The following is a 19,824-nucleotide window of genomic DNA, read 5'->3' on the forward strand; positions in this document are numbered from 1 at the left end:
TTTTGTAAGATACAGTAATATAATTTACGGATGTATAGTATAGACGCTCCTCAACTTACGTTTTAGTTACGTTCTGAATAGCCGAACGTAAGTTGAAAATGAACGTAAGTTGTTACTGTACTATACATCCGTAAATTCTATTACCGTATCTTACAAAACACCCCTAAATCATTAATTATACGCATAACATTGTAAAATAATAACATTAATTTCAAATAAATTAAATTCAAGCAACATAAATTGAGATGGTGGAGGAGGAGGGAGAGAGAGGGGGAGGGGGAGGAGGAGGAGGCAAGGCATGTTCAGTTTGTCGTTTGTGCAATGTAAACAATGGACGCAGCGTCATGCGCAAGTATCGTTTGAACTATGGAGAGCGCGCTAAACTAAAAAATTCACTAAAAATATTTTTTTTTTTTACAATGTTTTTTTTTACAGTCAGTTCAAACGTAAAATCGAAAAAACGTAAAACGAATGAACGTAAGTAGAGGAGCATCTGTACAGTAACAACTTACGTTCATTTTCAACTTCCGTTCGGCCGTTCAAAACATAACTAAAACGTAAGTTGAGGAGCGTCTGTAATGCTCGTGGGTTCCTGTCTCTTACTCTCCCGGTCATCATGTCTACCTTCAAATTCGTGTATGGTAACTTGAACTCTATCCTTATTTTCCAATTGTCATACTTAGACTTGAAATCAGGCATTGTTCATGTTTGGCCTACACCACCCTCTAAGCTACTCTAAGTATTCATGCATCTGTACTGAAAACTACTTCTTCACATCCTTTACACATTATTTCTCAATTTGTTCTCATGATCTCTTAAACCCTTCCCATCCCCAATCTAGAGATTTTTTCAAGACAGTCTTTCCCCTTAGCAACCTGAATAATGCTATCAAGTCCCTGTGTATTTCCCTAACGTATACAGGAAAGGAGCAATGCTTGAGAGGTTTTGCCTATTACCCTTTCCAATTTATCATACCTACCTTCAAATTTATGTACTTGGCCTGTATCCTTATTTTCCATTTGTCATATTGGTACTGAAATTCAATTTTCCATTCTTACATACATACATATACCAAGGCTTTTCCCCCATTACAGCCAAAAAGAAAAAGGCATAAAATCATTCCCACCCATACCATTCCTAAATACACTCCACTCCCCTCCACCCTCCCTCTCATCTTAGCACCTCCTGGATGATGGGTCATCCCTGCACCCTGTCCACTGCCCTGGGTCATAGGCAGTGTCACAAGGCACAGCACATCCACAGCAAGGCCGCTTCATTAAATCGGCGACCCCCCCTCTCCATCTCCCCATGCAGAAAAGAAGACGGGGAGATATCCCTTCGGGGTGCGTCAAATTTTGCTCACACATACTACCTCACTCCCCATCCCCCCACCCATTCCACCTCATGCATCACAACATCATCCATATACAACCATTCTCCATTCACCCCTGTCTTCTGTCCTCTCCCGTCCTTCCTCAACAGACATTCCCCTCTTCCCCAAAGCTCCCTTCACCCCATCCATCCATCTCATCCTAGGATGTCCCCTCATGTTCACTCCCTCCACATCTGCCTTCCATACCCTTTCTTCATTCATTCTTTCCATGTGTCCAAACCATCCTAATACTCTTTCATCAACCCTATCTCCCAGCTCCCTTTCCACCCCTGTTCTCCTCACCTCCTCATTTCTCACTCTATCTAGCCTAGTAACCCCCATCATACTTCTCAGACACCTCATCTCAAACACATTCAAACTCCTTCTCTCTTCCTCTCTTATGTTCCATATTTCTGCCCCATACAGTGCTGTTGGCACAATCACTCCTTCATACAGTCTCCTCTTAGCATCTATTCCCAAATGTCTATTCCTCATTACACTTTTTAATCCACCAAGGCATTTACTCGCTTCTCTCAATCTACATTCTACCTCCACCTTCACTCCACCTTTTCCTGCCATATTTGCACCCAAGTATCTAAAACTATCCACTTCCTCCAGTTGCTCTCCCTTAATGCTCACTTCCAGTCTGTTGCCACTTTCACCCCTTGTACATCTCATCACCCACATTTATCTTCAGCTTTCTTCTTTCACACACTCTCCCAAACTCTGTCACCAACAAGCGCAGTGTCATCCGCAAACAACAGCTGGCTCACCTCCCACTTTTCTCCATTTTCTTTAACCATCTCCAATCCCTGACCCACCACCCTTGCATTATCGTCTCGCACCACCCCATCCATGTATAAGTTGAACAGCCAGGGCGACATAATGCATTCTTGACGAAGACCCACCTTTACCTCAAACCACTCACTCTCTCCATTTCTAATCCTGATACATGCTCTACTACTCTCATAAAAAATCTTGACAGCTCCTAGAAGCTTTCCTCCTATCCCATATATCCGCAAAACCTCCCACAGTGCCTTCCTGTCTACCCTGTCATAAGCCTTTTCCAGATCCATAAAAGCCCAAAAAACACCCTTCTCCTTTCCTATAGCTTTCTCACATATCTGTCTTACCACAAAAATCTGATCTACACAACCTCTACCTCTCCTAAATCCACACTGTTCCTCACCAATTACTCCCTCTGTTCCTCTCCTAATCCTCTCAATCAAGACTCTCCCATAAGCAAACCCAGGAAAATTAGCAAGTGAACACTACAAAAGTATTTGGATTAAACTAAAAGAGACACAATGAGGAATTTGAAAGAGATAAGACATTAAGAAGTGAAGCTAAGGGGAAAAAATGAGAAAAGATTGGAGACCGAGAAAACACAGTTCTATGAAGTGTTAGACATGAAATTGAAAAAAAATGATATATCAAAAAAACAAAAAAAAAAAACAAAAAAAAACTAAAGGACAGATGGGAGTAGAAAATTAAAAATAGATTAATTTCAGGTTTAAAAGAACTAAATGATTACTTGTCAGGAAAAAAGACATAATGGGAATTGTGGAAACAAAATTAAGGGGTCTACTATTACCAGTGTTGGACATGGATTCTGGTTTGGAAACAGAGGGGAGAAACAGGGTGGAGCTATGTTCCTGGTTAGGAAAACTTAAATGTGACGAAAGTTATATATGGAGAGAATAGAGTGGAAATGATCACAATAAGAGTCAAAAATAGTGACATGAAAAGCAGAAAGTTTGCAGTGATCTATGTGTCCCCAAAAATGGGGTCTTGGAGAGTGATTACTCCAAAATGTTAGATGATATGAGACTTTCATTAAATGAGATGCTGTAGGATGGAGGTAACATGGTACTTATGCAAGATATTAACTACAAAGAAATCTGTTGGGAAGAGATGACAGTGAAAGGTGGAGAGGATCAATGGGGAAATGTATCACTTGACATGACAATAGAGCATACAATCACACAATGGGTAAAAGAACTCTAGATTTAGAATTAATAAACAACCATCGAGACTAGATTTATTGTTTACATCAGAACCTGAAATTGTGGACAAAATTAAATATAAGACAATAAATTGTTAAGAGTAACCATATACTACTTGAGTTAGAACACTAGATTTAGAGATAATAAAGAACCATCAAGACTAGATTTATTATTTACATCAGAACCTGAAATTGTGGACAAAATTAAATATAAGACACCAATTGTTAAGAGTAACCATATACTACTTGAGTTAGAACTAAAGGAGAAAATAAATATAGAGAGAAATGAGAAATGCAGAAAAGGAAGACTTATGTATAGAAAAGTGACTTTGAGAAACTTAGGAATTTTTTTCTTAAAGCAAGCTGGGGAAAATTCTACAAAGAAGAAACACAAGTGGAAGAAAAATGGATGATTCTGATGAAAATCTATAAAGGAGCAGATAAATATGTCCTAAAGCAAAAGCTGGAAAAGGTGTATATTAAGTGCTGGTTTATTAGAAGGTGCAGCAAGTTAAAGATAGAAGCTTGGAAAAGATGGAGAAAAGACAAAAAAATATAAAGTGGCAAATATATATAAATCAAAGGAATGAATATGTAAAATCACGCAGGGAAGAAAAAACTATGAAAAAGACACAATAGAAAAAAGTAAGAATCAGCCAAAATTATTCTATAGATATGTAAATGGTAAACTAAAAAACAAAAAGGAAATAGTGAAACTACACCAAGGGAATATGGAATACATAAAAGATACAGAAATGGCTTAAGTCATGAGCAAACACTTCAAGTCAGTTTTCACTAGAGAAAATGTACATCAGGATGTAGGGAGAGAAGTGACCCCCCACCCCCCATGAGGGAAATAATAGTAACATGGAAAGAAATAATGTGCCAAATAATGAACCTTGATGTCAAGAAATCACATGGCCCAGATGGAATAGCAAACTGGATATTAAAATAGAATGTCAAGAAGAGCTAATAGACAAAATAGATAATATAATAAGTTGCTCACTCGACGAAGGAAAAATACCAGAAGACAGGAAAAATGTTGATATCATACCAATTAATAAGGAGGAAATAAGGAAGACCCAACAAATTACAGACCAGTTTCCCTTACAAGCATGGAAGCCAAAACTTGTGGAAGTTATAAAAAGTACATGGATAAAACATCTGGAGAACAATATACTAAATCCAAGACAATTTGGATTTAGACAGGGAAGATCATGTACCACAAATTTGATCTGTTTTTATTCAAGACTACTAGATATAATACAGGAAAGGGATGGATGGGCTGATTGTGCTTTCCTGGATTTACAAAAAGCTTTTGACAAAGTACCGCACAAAAAAATTATTAAGAAAACTGGAAACCATAGGAGGGATACAAGATAAACTATTGAAATGGTTCGAGGACTTTTTGCATGGAAGAAAAATGAGGGTAGTGCTCCAAGATAAGAGTTCTACTTGAGAAGAGGTGATTAATGGAGTTCCACAAGGATCAGTATTGGCACCAACAGTGTTTATTTATGTGAATAACATGGACAAGGGTGTGGAATGTTATACAAGCTTCTTTCCAGATGACGCAAAACTGTTAAAGAAAGTGAGTACTGAAACGGACTGTGACTCACTGCAGAGAGATCTGAACAGGGTTTGGGAATGGAGTCAGAAGTGGGAAGTGGACTTCAACATTAAGAAATGTAGCATAATGGAATTTGGACAAAGTAAATAAAAGGATATCAGGACAATATAGAATTGGTAAAAAGGAAGTAAAAAAAAAAAAAAGTGGGATCTGAAAAAGACCTGGGAGTATTCATCACAAAGGATATGTTCCCTGACAAACAGATAAACAAAACTGTCAGCAAAACCTATAGCTTGCTAAGATCGATAAAAGTGGCTTTTACTTATTTGGATGAAGAAATGGTAAAGAAAATACTAGTCCCACTGATAAGGCCAAAATTGGAGTATGCAGCGACACTATGATCACCCAGTACTAAAATAATATAAGGAAAATTGAAAGAATCCAGAAGGCAACTGCAAAGATGGCCCCAACACTATCTAAAATGTCATACGAAGACACATTGTCAAAACTAGAACTACCACCTCTGGAATAAAGAGAAAGAGGTGACTTGTTGACCATCTACAGGATTATGAGAGGTATAGAAGTCCTTGATAGAGAAGACTTGCTAAATTGAGATAAGAGAAATACAAGAAGACATGGAAAGAAGCTCAAAAAGGACAGTTATAGAAGAGACCTAAAAAAGAACAGTTTTCCCCAGAGTGGTGGATGTATGGAGCAAAAACAATACAAGAATTTAAGAGCAAATTAGATATGGCAAGATACAGACAGGACATCACAATTGTATCCCATAGGATACAACCAGATAAATACATTCAAACTCCTCCTCTCTTCTTCTCTTATGTTCCATGTTTCTGCACAATACAGTGCTATCAGCATAATCACTCTTTCATACAATCTCCTCTTAGCATCCATTCCTAAATGTCTATTTCTCATAACACCAAGGCATTTACTTGCTTCTCTCAATCTATATTCTATCTCCACCTCCACTCCCTTTCCTGCCACATTTACACCCAAGTATCTAAAACTATCCACTTCCTCCAGCCGCTCTCCCTTAATACCCACTTCCAGTCTGCTGTCACTTTCACCCCTTGTACATCTCATCACCTTACTTTTACCCACATTTATCTTCAACTTCCTTCTTTTGCACACCTCCCCAAACTATGTCACTAACTTCCTCAATCCCTCCTCTGATCCTACTACAAGCAGTGTCATCAGCAAACAATAACTGGCTCATCTCCCACTTTTCTCCATTTTCTTTAACCATCTCCAATCCCCAACCCATTACCCTTGCATTTACCTCTCGCACCATTCCATCCATGTATAAATTGAACAGCCAAGGCAATATGACATATCTCTAGCAAAAAGTCCCACCTTTACCTCAAACCACGCACTCTCTTTCCATTTCTGATTCTAACACAGGCTCTACTACTCTCATAATAATACTAATCCATCCAGATCACATGATAAACTAAGACAGACCACAAAACCATTATATTGGAAAATAACCCTAAAATCCTGTGTTTGAATTTTGATAATTATACAATATATTCATTAGCCCACACATCAAGGATCTGATAATGAAAATCAATAAGAAAATACATAAGATCAGTAGTAAGGTGATGAGATGTTCAAGGGGAGAGGGTGGCATCAACCTGGAAGTAAGTCTTAAAGGTGAAAGGCTGTGGTAAGTGGATAGTTTTGGGTACTTGGGATTGCATGTGGCACAAAAAGGGAGGAGTGGAGGTGGGGGTAAATTGTAGATTGAAGGAAGCAAGTAAATGCCTTGGAGGATTAAAAAGTGTCTTGAGAAACAGGCACCTGGGAATGAATACAAAGAAGAGATTTTATGAAGGGGTGATTGTGCCAAAGGCACTGTATGGTGTGGAGTCTTGGAATTTAAGTGAGGCTGAGAGGAAAAGTTTAAACGTGTTTGAGATGAAATGTCTGAGATGTATGGTAGGGGTTACAAGGTTGGACAGAGTGAGAAATGAAGAGATGAGGAGAGCAGGGTTGGAAAAGGAGATAACAGATAGGAATGATTAATGAGTATTGGGATGGTTTGGACACATGAAAGAATGAGTGAAGAAAATTTACTAAAAGGTGTGGAAGGCAGGGGTTGAAGGAGTGAACTTGAGGGGATGACTGAGGATGAATTGGATAGATGAGGTGAGAGAAGCTTTGTGTAAGAGGAGAATGTCTGTTGAGCAGGGAAGAGGAGAAGACAGGGGATAGGGGTGAATGGAGAAAGGCTGTGTATAGATGGTACTATGAAACAAGGATGGGAGGGGGGTAGGGGATGGGGGGAGGGGGTATAAGGAGCTACTTCACATGCAACCATCACAGACAACACTTGAACACATCCTACAGTGCCCCACCCTAGCCATACTCAGACAACAAAGCAATATTTCTTCTTTGAGTAACTTATGGACCAATCTAATGGTTGTTGTTGGTTAACTGGGAGCTGTGGACCTCATGCAAGAAAGATGTAGAACAGTGGTTCTTAATTTTTTCAGTGCCCATACCCCCTTGATTATCTCAGAAAATGTTCTCATTCCCCCATCCAATATAAATACAATGCAAATATATGAAAAGGATCCGTGATGCAAACCTTGCTGAGAAATTATTAGATATATTCCATTACTGAACAAAGGTACTTTTTTATTTGAAATTGAAAATGTCAGTAGGATACAATGAATGCACATCATGCTTTCTTATGGTAAATATACAGTACCACTGCACTGGCTATCATGTCTCGTACCCCCAGGATTAAGGTTTTGTATCCCTTGGGGGTACAGGTACCCCACTGATCTAGAGCAACAGTGTGATTGATCCACATATCATTCTGCATAACTGAATGAATTCTGGTATCTTTGCAGATGATACAATACTTGTATGTGCCACCATCAGAAGCACTGATGATGAGATCAAGATGAAATAGAATACTGTATGCCACAAACAAAAAGGATAAATATATGACATTGACCATTCTGGATGTTAATAATCATGAAAATAACTGCTTCATGGATGCTTTACTTATTCTAAGAAACAGTCTTAGGGCCATACAATGGACCATCATGTGACAATCTCAAGTAACTGAGATGAGTAACCTTAATTTTCTGATCCCTCTCAAAATTTCAAATCGGATGACATACAACATGGCTGATTATAGTGTATAAGTCAGGGATGAGGGAAGCCTCACCCTGTTTGGTCTTTTAAGAAGAAAGTGACCTCCATGCAAAATACTTTATTTTTCCCCATCATGGCTGGATAGGAGGTGCTAAGATGGGAGGGAGGGTGGAGGGGTGTGGAGTGTTTTCGGGGATGGAATGGGTGGGAGTGATTTTATGCCTTGTCCTTTTTGGCTACCTCCCTGGTAAGGGGGAAAAAGCCTTGGTATATGTATCATGGCTGGAGTATTTCTTTAAGTCAATCAATCAATTCATTCCTCCTGGTCTCTCTTATAGAAGACCTGTGGCCTCCAGGTAACCAGCAGCAGCATCCAGGCAAGACCATAAGTCACTCAGGAAAGATATACAGGAAATCCCCTATACACAAAAGGGACACATATCCTTAAACACTTTTGTATACTGATAATTGGTATAATGATAATTGGTATACTGAAGTGAAACTGGGACTGTTGGTTCTGTATAGCATCTTCACAATTTTTTTTTTTTCATATTTCTTTTCATACCATCAAAGCATATACCCTTCGTATAGAGAAAACTGTCCTCACTTTTTCTTGTTCATACCTTTAAATTTTCATATATCAGTTTTGTATATAGGGGATTCCCTGTAGTGTGTTGTTTTCTAGGAATTGTTACTGTGGAGAACTGTAGTACAAGGTGTTCTGTTTCCTCTGTGTGGCGACTGTACCTGAGGCAGTTTGAATCTGTGGCCAGGCTTATTCTGTGTTGGTACTGTTTCAATGCTGGATAATGTCCTACATGCAGGTGTGCCAGTATGTTTTTTTTTTATCAGATGCAAGAGGGTTTTTTTGGAAGCACTTATGTCTGAGGGTTCTTACTGAAGTATTGAGTCTGATGGTCTGTCTTCAAGGGTTTGTTTAATGTTCTCTATGTTATGTAGGTTGTTATAGATATTTGAGTGATATTCTGCTGGTGTAGTTTTATTGTTTTATTCTGTTAGTGAAATTTATAAAATATAGTATGATGGGTGTGTGGTGTTTATGGTTTTAGCATAGAACTGTATTCCTGTCATTTTTATGTAATGTTCTATGGGAAAGATTTTGGTTTCTGTCCACAGGTGTCCAATTGGAGTGGTTTTAGTGTATTCTCAGTGTTCCAATTTCTTAATTTTGTAAACTGTTTGTATCTCGCCGATACTTGGGAACCATGCTGCGGAGGCATAGTCAAGGGAGGTTCTTGTGTGTGATGTCACTGTTGATTTCTGTGATAAGACTATTCTGTTAATTTTATGTCATTATTTAATTTTCTTCAAGAAGGCTTGGGTGTTCTTTGTTGCTATTTTGTGTTTACTGTGCAGGGTTATTATTGTCAGGTCATCTGCATATGAGAGAAGATTGATGTTTTATTTCTGCTTCTTGAGTTGGAAGATCACTCATGAAGAAATTTAACATACATATACCAAAGGCTTTTTTCCCCCTTACTTGGGAAAAAAACATAGAAACCACTTCTACCCATTCCATCCCCTACATATTCCACTCCCCTCCACCCTCCTCCCTCCCTCTCATCTTGGCACCTCCTGGATGACAAGTCATCCATGCATCCTGTCCACTGCCCTGGGTCAGAAGCAGTGTCGCAAGACACAGCACATCCACAGCAAGGCCGCTTCATTAATTCGGCAACCCCCCTCTCCGTCCCCTCGTGCAGAAATGGAGAAGATGGGGAGAAATCCCTTCGGGCTGCTTCAAATCATTTCTCATACATACTTCCTCACCCCCCAGTAATGGCAAAATTATTGCATCCTGAGGGAACCCACTGAATAGCCTTTTTGTTCTTTAGATTTGGTTGTTTTAGGCTCTGTACTGAACATAAATTAAATGGTCTACAAAAAAAAATGAGAATACACATACAAACATTGCCACTTTTTATCATAGGCACAAAGTCCCTATGCAATGCAAAATCATCCTCTTAATACATACCCAAACAAGTGCATATTTGAAGACTGAGATGATGGACCGATGGATAGAATGGCAAACATGTTCAACTGAGGCACCACCTCTTAAAATAATAGGATCAGAGAAATCTGGTGCCCTCCCTGGCTTTTTGGTGTAAATCCTCAACAGCGCTAGGAGCTCCCATGTCCGATCAAGCAAATAGTCCAGGTTGAGTCGCATGTTGCAGCTGTTCAGAAGAAAAACACATTTGAGTTGGTCATAACCTTCCATTGCCACCACCAATAACATACTATACAAAACTTTTAGGAATTTCCCACTTTTACTTAATATGTTCTGGGCAACATGAACAATTCTAGTAAGATTTGGATAATACAACCAAAATTGGTTTTTGGCCTCTCAGAATTAGTATTCAACACTACTTTTTTTATAGAACATGAAAGTATAACTTGTTAACTATAGCTACCCATGTATCTATATAACAAGAGCTTTTTCCCCCTTATATAGGAGATAGCCAAATCAAAAGCATGTACCTACTCCCATCCACCACCCTTTCCTCCCCTTTCATCTTGGCTCCTCATGGATGATGGGTCATCACTGTATCCCCCCCACTGCCCTGGGTCTGAAGCAATGTAGCAAGACACAGTGCATCCACAGCAAGACTGCTCACTTAAACCCATTAAACTCCGATGACAAGATTCTTGTCATTTGGTCAAATAAAACAAAAAATCATAAAACACCAAAATGTTTGATCAAACATTTTGGTGTTTTATGATTTTTTGTTTTATTTGACCAAATGACAAGAATCTTGTCATCAGAGTTTAATGGGTTATTAATCAGTTAATTGCTGCCTTGAGTCTCATGAAGTAGAAAACTTGCAGTGGCTGGCAATGGTTCATGGGCTCTCTCACACATCTTTATGGGAATAAACAATGGACTGTTGTCTGAACATAGGAATGAAGGAGACTGCAAGAGACCATAAGGCCTACACTAAGCAGCTCCATATCCATCACCACCTGTCATTCCCATCCATAAAGTTGTCTACCATATTTTCCGGCGTATAGTGCGCGACTTTTTTCCATTGGAAGGGCCTAAAAATGGGGGGTGCACGTTATCCGGTGGTGCACATTATCTACGGCCTACGATAAAAATTCTGCGGCTGTGTGTGTAATTTTTTTCACAACAACGTGACGATGTTGGCCGTCACAAAGTCAGAATGGCACACTTCTCCGTGACGTTCCGTGAGAACAAGAAGAACAGCCATGGTGACATGAAAGAATATGCCAGCATGGGCTATATAAATATTTGGTATAGGTATGTATCTATCGAATCTTATTTTTCATGTTTAAATAGGCCCAAACACCATGAAACATTATCAATATTCATGATATTTGCCCATGTTCACAGCATCCTAGTATGAATTTTTATGTTGGCTTTGTTGCTTCACTTTAGGTATGGTACAAATTCTGTTGCGGCCGTTCATAAACTCGTGTCAAACACCTGACTACAACACCCTCTTTCAGGAGTTATATTAACTAAATGTTACCTCGATGACTGTCCTATTTCATCACTGTCATTGCAGGTTCAAAGCTAAAACGAAACAGTCTGTAGTTTGTTTCAGTATTAAATAAAAAATGGTAAAGACGAATTATTTCCTCAAGATATAAAATGAACATTTTCTGTAAAAATCCCGAAATTTTTCTGTATATTTTACTTTCAATAAACTTTTTTTAGATCATATTTCCTACAAACTATTTAAGCTACAAAGTAATAAGGGACCAACGCACAACATGAGTCATATACCGGTGCATGTAGTTCCGACTTTTTTCTTAGTTGAGTCCTGATTGATGCCTAAACTGACACTTAGTTTAGTGACAAATCAACAGATTTCCCAGCGGTGGCTCTAGCCAATGAAAAATACTTCTCCATGTAACCTCGTTCACAAGAAATTAATCGCCATTATTTCATTGGTTTATTTTTACTAACATTAATTATCGTAGTCTTTGCAAATATTTGGGATCCGTAAAACAGCACTGGTACCAACATCATGAACGTTGGCCGTTTTAGCTCACCCGGAATATGCTAAATCAGGGCCGAGATTGACAGTTCTATTGCCAATCTAGCCTACACTAAACACCCTCTTGCGAGAGTTTGTTCAACTAAACGTCACTTCAGTAAAGACACTTATGAACCGAAACATAGTTTGTTGCTGCATGGCGATAAAAACTTGTACACGGTGATAAAAACTTGTAAGATGAATTATTCCCTCAGGATAGTAAATTACAATTTTTCTGTAAAAATCTGAAATTTTTCATGTACATTTTGTATTCAATAAACTTTTCATGGCTCAAATTTCCCACAAAACAATGGACCAACGCAAGCAGGAGTCGCATACATGCAGTTCACAAGATTTAGCCACCAGTGACTTTTCCTGGCATGCGCGTTATACGCCGGTGCGTGCTATCTGTGTACTGAGATAACGAAGTGCATGGGTGCGCATTATAACCCGATGCACATTTTAAGCCGTAATTGGTTCTTAAAACAACTGATAGTTTCAGCACTTACTACATGGTTACTAAGTTTATTCCATTCGTCAACCACCCTATTAGTAAACCCATTCTTGCCTATTTCCTTTTTAAATCTAAATTTGTCCAGTTTATAACCATTACTGCGAGTCCTGCCCTTATTTTAATATGATGACCTTGTTTGCATCACCCTTGTTAAAGCCTTTGATCCACTTGAACACCTCTATTAGATCACCCCACACTCTGCATCTTTCCAGAGAGTGTAAGTTAAGGTGCCTAAGCCTCTCTTCGTAAGGCAAATTTTTGAGTCCATGTATCATTTTGGTCATTCTTCTCTGTGTGTTGTATTACTGTGGGACTGTTTCTATGTCACTGGCTGGAAGATAGATAGAGTGAGTGGAGTAGTCTGGTTATCACCTCTTCAAATGTGGAAAGTGTAAGACAGTGGTTCCCAAACTATGGGTCGTGAGGTCAATTTTGATGGGTCGCAGGTACGCAGAAAATTCTCACGTTTTCAGAGTATTTCAAATATTTGACTAATTATTTTTCCTTTTAACCGCACATTACTTATGTAATGTGTGTTCATGGATTCTGTTCATTTAGTTTTGTTGAAGAAAAGCTGTACACATTATTTTTTTTCTAATGTAAAGGGTATATATCACCGTCCATTTTATTTCTCTTTACTTTATTCTGGGTCACACGACCCAGAATAAAGTAAAGAGAAACAAAATGGACGGTGATATATACCCTTTACATTGGAAAAAAAAATAATGTGTACAGCTTTTCTTCAACAAAACTAAATTAACAGAATCCATGAACACACATTACATAAGTAATGTGCAGTTAAAAAGTTTGAGAGACACTGGTGTAAGAAATCCAGTTCAAGTTGATGAAGTGAGATTTCTGTTCTCAGTCTGGAGAACAAGTGCTACCCCTGCACCTCCTGAGAGAGTTGATAGATCTTGAATTTGGGCAGCTTTACTGTCTATCTTGCAAAACTAATACATGTATGTAGGTGCCATTGGTCACAACTAATAGGTACATACATATACCAAAGGCTTTTTTTCCCCCCTTACAAGGGAGTAGCCAAAAAACAAAAGCATAGAAACCATTCCCACCCATTCCATCCCTGAATACACTCAACTCCCCTCAACCCTCTTCCCTCCCTCTCATCTTGGCATCTCCTGGATGACGGGTCATCCCTGCATCTTCTCCACTGCCCTGGGTCAGAAGCAGTGTCGCAAGACACAGCACATCCACAGCAAGGCCGATTCATCAAATCGGTGACCCCCCCCGCTCTCCATCCCCTCATGCAGAAAAGGAGAAGACAGGGAGAAATCCCTTCAGGCTGCATCAAAATTTTTCTCACACATACTCCCTCTCCCCCCACCTTCCACCTCATGCATCACAGCATCATCCATACACAACCCTTCTCCATTCACCCCTATCTTCTGTCCTCTCCTATCCTTTCTCAACAGACATTCCCCTCTTCCCCAAAGCCCCTTTCACCTCATCCATCCAATTAATAGATAAATTAATCAAATGGATGAAAAATTTTCTGAAAGGCCGTAACATACCAACAGTACTAAAATATACATACATATACCAAGGCTTTTTCCCCCTTACAAGGGAGGTAGCCAAAAAGGGAAAGGCATAAAATCATTTCCACCCGTTCCATCCCTGAATACACTCCACACCCCTCCACCCTCCCTCCCATCTGAGCACCTCCTGGATGACGGGTCATCCCTGCACCTTGTCCACTGCCCTGGGTCAGAAGCAGTGTCGCAAGACACAGCACATCCACAGCAAGGCCGCTACTAAAAGATAAGAGAGCAATAAACCAACAGTGACCCACATGGTTTGGTGTTAACACCTCTTTGATACAATAATGCCTATGTAGGCATCATGAGGTGCGAGTGGGTACGCGAGAATGCCAGCATCAGTGTCTTGATTATATTTATTTTGTAGTTGGAGCTGATTGACCTCTGAATTCTGTGAACTGGTTTGATCACGTTTTCTGTGGTTATTATTACTCAGAGTGAAAGAGAATGAGTAATACAGCTGTCATATTCTATAATGCAAGTAGTGTGATGGATTGTATACTCGGCATCCGATGCTGTAAGCAAGAATTTAACTCATTTTGAAGAGGTTAATGTTTCTCAACTATAAAACTTGATGGGAAATACATAAAGATATGCTATCATGTTTGTAGATTATGCAATGAGTATGAAAAGGAAAAGAGAGAGAGAGAGAGAGAGAGAGAGAGAGAGAGAGAGAGAGAGAGAGAGAGAGAGAGAGAGAGAGAGAGAGAGAGAGAGAGAGAGAGGGGGGGGCTGCCAGTTCTGGTAGAGATCTATTTAACATACATGCCTGGAGCCAAGATTAGAAGATTAATTTCGATATCGCACAATACCAAGTATTGAAAATACAAAGTATTGTCTGTCTATATACCAACGATTTCTTGCCCTTACATGGGAGATGGCCAGCCAAGGCATGCACCCACTTCCATCTTTCACCCATTTGTTTCTTTTATCTTATCTCTTCATGGATGTTGGGTCATCCCTGTCTCCTGCCCACTGCCTGGGTCAGAAGAAATACAGCAAGATAGAGCACATCAACAGCAGGAACCCACTGCTTCAGGGGGTCTGGCATGCAGCAGTGTGTTGTCTTTCAGTGTGTTAATGGAGCGGTGAGTGATATGATTATGAATATGTTTCCGGAGGCTGGTATTTGGTGGTTGTGGAGGAAGAGAAGAGAGTATCTGTGCGTAATAAAGGTCTTTGGGTGTAGTTTTAATGTTTCTTGGTGTGTGTGGGTGTTCTGCTATGTAGTGTAGCGGGTGTGATGTGTTTGTGGTGGCTGCAGCAAGTGTTTGTGTGCCTCTCATGTCGAGGTGGTCCTTGACTTTGAGGACTTTTGTTTCATGGTGTAAATGGTCTGTAGGTGATGTATTTGTGCAGCCTGTAATTGTTTTTAGGGCTTTGTTTTGTATGATTTGAAGGGTGTTGTGGTGTGTCTCACTGAGATTAGGAGCCCCTGATATCCACCCTTCTGAATCCTCTCTCCCACGAAAGGACAGAGTCCACTTGGCCAGACTGCGATGCGGTCACCACCCAGCACTTCTAAGCTACCAGAAGAGGCTGGACGACCGTGTTGTGAACAGCTGCCCAGGATGTAACACTTCACCCCATACCATACAACACATAATGGAAGACTGCATTATACACAATCATGCACGCAAACAACACAACATACACTCTATAAAGGATTTGTGGGAAAACCCAGTTTCGGCTGTGGCCTTCCTTGGGGAGACGGGACTGCTCGGACAGACAGTCTAGGGAACGACAACAACAACAACAACCCACTGCTTCATTTATTTGATAACCCTCCATCATTGAACTATCACTTTGTTATGTGATAAATTGATTCTTCAGTTGTTGTTGTTTTTTTTTCAATTTCATGGAGGATAGGTGATTGTGGTGTTTCTTATAGTTTTTGTAAATGTTGTAGTAAGCATCCAGCACACCAATATTGCCCGGCCACATTTTCTATTAAGCATTTATTACAAAAATTGGCAATGCGAAATTGCCAGTTCTATACGTCTGTATACGTATTAATAGCACCTGCCTAACTGTCAAAGTACAACTTCACCTCCTCATACTTCGTTTTGTACACCAGAATTGGCTAAATTACATCCTAAAGGCTGATTTTATACACCAAGTTACCCTCGAAAAATTGATGCCAGGGTTGCCAGTTTTGTAAATAAATCAAAAACTTTGGGTGGCTTTTATAGCCAATGGCTAGGGCTACTTGGTCATTACCACAGGTCTGACCCTTAACATAATGCCTATTTTTGGCCATTTTTTCTAAATTGCGGCATATGATGTATGCCGCTGACACTCAATCCATAAAACAATTGCAGCATACAATGTATGCTGCTGACGCTCAATCCATAAAACAATTGCAGCATACGATGTATGCCGCTGATGCTCAATCCATAAAACAATTGCAGCATACAATGTATGCCGCTGACGCTCAATCCATAAGACAATTGCAGCATACAATGTATGCCGCTGACGCTGTAGGGGTTAACCATCTCTATGCAGGTGGCACCGATCCCCAAGAGGAGCTACGACTGCTGCGGCATTCCTTGGGGAGACGGGACTGCTCGGACAGACAGTCTAGGGAATGACAACAACAACAACAACAACAACCATCTCCAGTCCCTTAACATGACACTCACATTTACCTCCTGCACCACCCTATCCATGTGCCCATTGAATAGCAATGGCAACATGACACAGCCCAGACAAAGCCCCACCTTTACCTCAAACCACTCGCCCTCTCTATTTCCAATTAAAACACAAGCTCTACTATTCTCCATGACTTCCCTTGACAGCTTTCCCCCTATCCCATATGTTTGTAATACTTCCCACAGTGCCTTCCTGTCTACCCTGTCATAAGCATCTTCCAAATCTATAAAGGCCCAAAAAACATCTTTACTTTTTCCTAAAACTTTCTCACATATCTGCCTATCACAAAAATCTGATCCATACAACCCCTACCTTTCTAAATTCACTCTGTTCCTAACCAATTACTCCCTCTGTTCCTCTCCAATTCTCTTAATCAAAGCATTCTCAAAACCCTTCCCAACTACATTTAACAAAGTGATACCTCTAAAACTACTACTTTCACATTTGTCCCATTTTCCTTTGTAAAGCAGAACTATACAGGTACTTCTCCAATCCTCTGGCACTCTAACCTCAGACACACATTAAACCTTACTAGCTATTCCACTACTACTGTACCTCCCTTCTTCAGATACTCCACATGACACCCATCCAATCCTGGTGCCTTACCTGCTCTCATTATTTTCAAAGCTTCTTGTACATACATATACCAAGTCTTTTTCTTCCTTACAAGGGAGGTAGCCAAAAAGGAAAAGGCAAAGAAATCATTCCCACCCATTCCATCCCTGAATACACTCCACACCCCTCCACCCCCCCTCTTATCTTAGCACCTCCTGGATGATGGGTCATCCCTGCACCTTGTCCACTGCCCTGGGTCAGAAGCAGTGTTGCAAGGCACAGCACATCCACAGCAAGGCCACTTCATTAAATCAGCGACCCCCCTCTCCATCCCCCCATGCATAAAAGGAGAAGCTTCTTGTACCCCCTTTTTTTTAATATCTTTTCCATTTTCCCATTCCATTACTATCATCTTCTTAGCTCCTCCCACTGACACCATCAATCAATCCCAATCCCCCTCCATATTTAACAGCTCTATAAAATACTCTCCCCATCTTCCCCTTACTGCCTCCTCTTCCATTAACATCCATCCATCTATGCCTTTTATCTTTTCTTCTTTGCCTGACTCACTTCCCCTTCCTCTTAACTTCCTTCCAAAACATCTTTTGTTACTTTAAAAAATTTCTGTCATACTCCTCCCCAATTCTACATCTGCTTTCCTATTAGCCTTATCTTTTGTTTTGCTTATTTTCTTTTTCTTTTTTCTTTGTGCCTATCATGTGTTTCTCTAGTCCTTTGCACATCCCTGAAAGCTTGCTTCTTCTCTTCTACCATCATCTTCACTTCATCATCCCACCACTCGCTACACTTCCTTCTATTTCCTCCCATCCTCCTTGCTCCACATACCATCTTTGCACACCTTGTCAGTCCCACCTTGAAACACCCCCATTCCTATTCCACTACCTCTATTCCATCCTTTACCACTTCCCATACTTCTCTCAACTTCTCCTGACTAGTGATGCAAAAAAAAAAAAAGTTTTTTTTTATTTTTTATTTTTTTTTTTTTATACTGCCAAAGTTGCACCTGTTTTAATATACTCAATATTAATATCTGAACAACTTTAGTGGTGTAAAAAAAAAAATTTAAAAAATAAATAAATAAATAAATCCAATAAAAAAAAATTTTTTTGCATCACTACTCCTAATAGGCCTCTTCCTTCTCCTTCTCATTTAAATTCAACACTATGCACCTCTCTACCTTCCGCATTTTTCCTCTTTCTCCACCTATCCTCCACTCTTTAACTTGATGATTAATGATTCAGTTTAATGTTACAAAATCACCCTTATCAGGAGGCTAGAACAGCGCCCCTTACAGAGGACTTTGTACCTTGGAATTTAATTAAATATGCCCTAGTTCAACTAGCCTGTGCCAGGGTTCTAATCACAATTTCTTCGACCTCTATCGCAAACAGCAACATCCTAATCCACTCACTTAACAGTCATCCTCACTCTTAACTTCCTTCCACCAAAAAATTATTTGATATTTCCCCACTCTCTCCTCTATGAACATGGAAATCCAAAATCCTTCATACTCTTCTTTTGGATACCACTACATAGTCCATTAATGCCTTATCAATCACCCTTCCATCCATCATCTTCCATGTGACTTACTTGACTTTTTTTTAAACACTCTGTTAGCTATCATCAACTCTCTTTCTAAACATATCTCCACCATCAACTCTCCACTATGATATTTACCTAGCACTCCAAACTTCCCAACTTCTTCACCTACTCTAGCATTAAGATCTCCCAATACCACTACACTGATATTCCTCCCAAAACTCTTTAAGCACTCGTTTAAATCTATTCCAAAATTGTCATGAGAAGTTAGTATCTAGGGATGGATGTAAAGAAGAGTATATGAAGGTGTGATTGTGACTATGAGACTGTATGGGGCAGACTTGGAAATTACGGAGGGCAGAGAGGAGAGATTCATAGGTGTTTGAGATGAAGTGTTGACAAGTATGATGGAGGTCATGAGTATGTTTGGAGTAGGAAATAAGGAGTGGACGGAAGCGAGCAGGGATGGAAGGGGAACTGGCAGATAGAACTGATGAAAGAATACTGGGAATGCTTGGGCAGAAGGAAAGAATCCAAGTAAGGAAACACTGGCCCAAAGAAAGCAGAGGTGGATGGAATAAACTTGAGGGAAGACCAAAAATGAGATGGATGGATAGGATGAAGGGGGGCTTTGTGTGGAGTAGGGAAGGGAGAAGGCAAGAAGTAGGTGTAAATGGAGAATAGTTGTGATTGGACTATAAATTGAGACAGTCCAAAGGGATTTCTCTTTGTCTTCTCTATATTAGCTTAAGGGAATGAAGAGGGGGGTTCATTGTGTAAATGAAGCCGTGCGGCCCAGCTGTAGATGTGTTGTTGACCGAGAAAGTTGGAGATAAACAGTCCATCTGGCTATCGACATATTTGAAGCAACTATCACGAATATCAAGAT

General features: G+C 39.8%; 1 protein-coding gene across 1 annotated transcript in view; it reads right to left on the reverse strand.

The window, feature by feature from the left end:
• Positions 1-19,824, reverse strand: part of LOC143030919 (developmentally-regulated GTP-binding protein 2) — a 56,584-nt gene that overhangs the window by 8,280 nt on the left and 28,480 nt on the right. The window contains exon 7 of the mRNA XM_076194173.1: positions 10,070-10,271. Coding sequence (XP_076050288.1) covers positions 10,070-10,271 — 202 coding nt within the window. The remainder of the gene's footprint in view (positions 1-10,069; positions 10,272-19,824) is intronic.

This window comes from Oratosquilla oratoria, chromosome 12 (genome assembly GCF_046742065.1).
Source record: "Oratosquilla oratoria isolate Oo_2021 chromosome 12, ASM4674206v1, whole genome shotgun sequence".
NCBI classification, from domain to species: domain Eukaryota; kingdom Metazoa; phylum Arthropoda; class Malacostraca; order Stomatopoda; family Squillidae; genus Oratosquilla; species Oratosquilla oratoria.